This window comes from Wasmannia auropunctata, unplaced genomic scaffold (assembly GCF_000956235.1).
Source record: "Wasmannia auropunctata unplaced genomic scaffold, wasmannia.A_1.0 LD266319.1, whole genome shotgun sequence".
Classification (NCBI taxonomy): domain Eukaryota; kingdom Metazoa; phylum Arthropoda; class Insecta; order Hymenoptera; family Formicidae; genus Wasmannia; species Wasmannia auropunctata.
In genome coordinates, this window is record NW_012096571.1 from 1 (window position 1) to 883 (window position 883).

The following is an 883-nucleotide window of genomic DNA, read 5'->3' on the forward strand; positions in this document are numbered from 1 at the left end:
TAAGAATTAATATCTTCATATATTCCAAAGCAGTTTAGGCTTCTTTATTTAAATTATTTGTACTTAAATTGCGTTATTGAAAAAACTTTCAGAATTCTGTTCAACTATAGATAATTGTAACACTTTTAATCACTTTTATTCGCGGGTAAAATAGCAACAATTTATTTTAACAATCATTATTTTCTCTAATTCAAACACGTTTAAATTCGGAATCTCTCTCTCTCTTTCTCTCTCTCTCTCTCTCTCTCTCGATCCGCCAAACTTACATAGGTTTCTATCAAATCAGTCCTATGTGGCACAAAGTAATTGTGGTCCTCCATATCTCGGCGTTTCTTAACGCGCACGAAGTGCTCCATCGGAACGAGATTCTTCCTGGTGCACGCCGCCGCCAGGAACTCCTCCACAGTCATGGCGTCACGTAGGAACACCGAGACCAGCTGAAACAAACCAACGGGAAACGCCGGGTCGCGCTCGCCTTATCCTTACCACACTCTAAGCGTAAGCGAAAGCATAGAATTTCGATCAACTCACCCGATATCCTGACGATCGTACCTGATTTTCCGGCACGGACACCTTCACGCTTTTCTCCTCGTCCCTGGACGAAATCTGCAACGAGCGCTTGCTGGAGCCGCTGTTCGATCTCGACAGCAGAGGCGGCCGTCTCTTCGTCGCGCCGCGACCCGCCAATAAATTATTCAGCAGGGACGGGCTACGTGCGCATATAAACGCGTGGAAGGACGACACCGTGAACATACCGAACCTGTTCAACGTAAGCTTCGTGGTGCGAGACACGTGCGTCAGTAGACTCTGAGGGGGGAAACGAGAACGTAGAGCTCATTATTTAGTATCTCTATCTGGGGTTCAAGTTAATCTTAATAAGCTG

General features: G+C 45.5%; 1 protein-coding gene across 1 annotated transcript; it reads right to left on the minus strand.

Moving 5' to 3' along the window:
• Nucleotides 1-266: 266 nt before the first annotated feature.
• LOC105462295 (protein still life, isoforms C/SIF type 2-like) lies at nt 267-807 on the minus strand (the record flags this gene model as incomplete). Its single annotated transcript, XM_011708819.1, has 2 exons — nt 267-437; nt 532-807. Coding segments are annotated over 2 exons (447 nt in total), but the record flags the coding sequence as incomplete, so codon positions are not given.
• Nucleotides 808-883: the final 76 nt, after the last annotated feature.